The following is a 2,629-nucleotide window of genomic DNA, read 5'->3' as shown; positions in this document are numbered from 1 at the left end:
CCCCCACAACCTACTTTCTCATTCAGATCAAGCATACTGTCAACATTTATGGGAAGCAAAAAGTCGTTAATAATAATATGTTTGCCAGGTGTGTGAAAGGTTGTTATGTCTAGAATATACGTATTCCGTATTTGATATTATGTGTATAAACTAATGTGTCTACACTGTTTAAAAGAAATGTTTTTATTTACCTTGAGTATTGTGTGTGTCTGTGTGTGTGTGCATGTGTATGTATGTTGTGTATGTGCGTGTGTGTGTGTGTGTGTGTGTGTGTGTGTGTGTGTGTGTGAGAGAGAGAGAGAGAGAGAGAGAGAGAGAGAGAGATGGATTAAATACCTTATTACAAATAGAGAATTGAGCAGTTGAGCAGATCTGGATCTGAAAGCCACCCAGTTTATGGGAATAAAAATGCACTGTAGGCTACCGTGCTGTTTTGTTTGAATTAAAGAGGTTTGGCAACGTCATTCCCCCTCTCAACGGACAAATTATTACATAACTAACATCTTGCAGTTATTTTCTATAGCCATCATAGACTTTTATTGATTTAAAATGACTCAGATCTTGCTTTCTAATGCATTACCTCCTTCAGATCAAGCATACTCGCTTCCTTAGAATTACAAAGTTTTATCTGATATTTTTGGCCGTTTTGAGTTACTGAGACCATGATGAACTATACGTTACATCTGCTCTATCAAAATCGTAAGACTATTCAGAGTTGTTATCAAGATAGTTATAGAATTCCATTCGAAAAAGCTTGACACGTTGAGAAGCCCAAAAGTTTAAACGTTACATTTCTCAAAACTAAGTACTGAGCAAACAGAACTTTGTAATTCTAGGGTAGATCTAGCGTATTGACAACATGACTTTTGTTTGGGAGTAAAAAGTCTTTAGTATAAATATTTGCCTTCTGACGCATTTCCGGTTCACCGTGATGTGTACCATGTGAGTCAAATGAGGAGCAAGGAAGGGGTGGTTTTTTGGGGGGCTTTTTTTTTTTTTGGGGGGGGGGGGGGTGTTGTGATGTGACATACGCTTGACAACAGCGAGATTGGTGTTTTCGGTTTTCCCCTCAAGTGCTTGTATTGGCGTGGCCCATAGTACGCACGCTACACAAGTTTTAACAGAGAGCGAAGGGCAGCGGCGATGATAGAGGGAAAAAAAGGAATAAGAAACGACACGTTATTTTAGTTTTAGTTAGAGTTTTACAGCACGTGCAACGCAATAAGGTCATATAAGTGCCGAAGATTAGAGGTGTTACAAGAGAGTAACAAACACCCCAAAAAAGAAGGGGAAATAAAGACGATAAATGTTTGATAGGATAGAAGAACCAAACCACACCAGAGCACCCGCCAACCTCCCACCACACGTTATTGATCCTGGTGGGAAAGTATGGGGGCTACAACAAAGGTAAACAGACATACATAACTACACCAAATACACAAACAAACACTGAAAGAACAGCAAGTACACGATATTACACCAATTCCGAACAATCTTACAAACATGTAATTGTTGGTCGCCACTGTGCAGCACTTTTAAAGCTTTGGATGTTTTTTAAAATATTTTGTTAGTTACTCTTTTTTTTTAGCTTGGGTTATCTTGTCTTGCTTAAGGACACACCCCAGTGACCACCCATCTAAACCGTGTGTCACCGACACTTGTTTGACATTTAACCTGAGTCTGAACTCATAACTCACTCGGCCACTGAATAGTTCACAGTCTAGGTCTAGGAGTATAATGTTATGTCTATGATGGACAAAGACAATGAGACAAATGAATAATAATATAATAATGTGTAACTCTTACGTGGTGACGAAACTGGTTGGCAAGAAAACTGCCAAAACCACAATTATAACATCGCCCCTCATGTTTGTTTTTTTCTTTCGTCTGTTACGAAGTAGCCCAGCTAAAACAAGGGAGTCGTGTTTGAAGTTTGGACAGAGCTCACACCATCACTTCGCTTGTTTCTGACGTCATCTTGAGGAGATGCGGGCATCTGTAAGTGCAAGAGGTCGAAACAAGAATCAATGTTTTATTCATCAGGTATACTATCAGGAAGGATGTGGGGCAGGATGTGGACATCTATAAGTGCAAGAGGTCAAAACAAGAATGAATGTTTTATTCATCAGGTATACTATCAGGAAGGATGTGGGGCAGGATGTGGACAATCTGTAGATCTAAGTGCGAGAGGTGGGAACAAGACTTATTATTTTATTCATCAGGTGTATCAGGGAGGATGTGGGGCAGGATGTGGACAATCTGTACGTGCAAGAGGTCAAAACAAGAATTATATTTATTGTTTTATTCATCAGGCATATCAGGGAGGACGTGGGGCAGGAGAGCCAGGGGAACAGGGGAAGACACTGAGTAACAAGGATGGACAACATAAAAACATAGACTAGCCTGGATAAAGCAGAATGCAACGGTAGCTCGCGAGCGACCGTGAAGGATAGAGGGTCATTACACGCCAAACTCCGAGTCAGAGATGACACCTCCGGGTATCCAGGAATAAAAAAAGAATTGATTTGAACTAGTCGGTGGGTGGTGGGCGGGTGCTCTGGTGTGGGGTTTTCTCCTTCTTTCCTATCAAACATCTGTCGTCCTCATCTTTCTCCCTTGTGTGTGTGTG

At 40.7% G+C, this 2,629-nt stretch overlaps 1 protein-coding gene across 1 annotated transcript in view; it reads right to left on the bottom strand.

The window, feature by feature from the left end:
• Positions 1–2,479, bottom strand: part of LOC101851878 (DNA damage-regulated autophagy modulator protein 1) — a gene marked incomplete in the record, with an annotated part of 16,323 nt that extends 13,844 nt beyond the window's left edge. Inside the window, 1 exon segment of the mRNA XM_005102510.3 lies at positions 1,807–2,479. Coding sequence (XP_005102567.2) covers positions 1,807–1,868 — 62 coding nt within the window.
• Positions 2,480–2,629: the final 150 nt, after the last annotated feature.

Source organism: Aplysia californica, unplaced genomic scaffold (genome assembly GCF_000002075.1).
Source record: "Aplysia californica isolate F4 #8 unplaced genomic scaffold, AplCal3.0 scaffold00328, whole genome shotgun sequence".
Taxonomy (NCBI): Eukaryota; Metazoa; Mollusca; class Gastropoda; order Aplysiida; family Aplysiidae; genus Aplysia; species Aplysia californica.
This window is presented reverse-complemented; position numbering and strand designations above follow the sequence as displayed.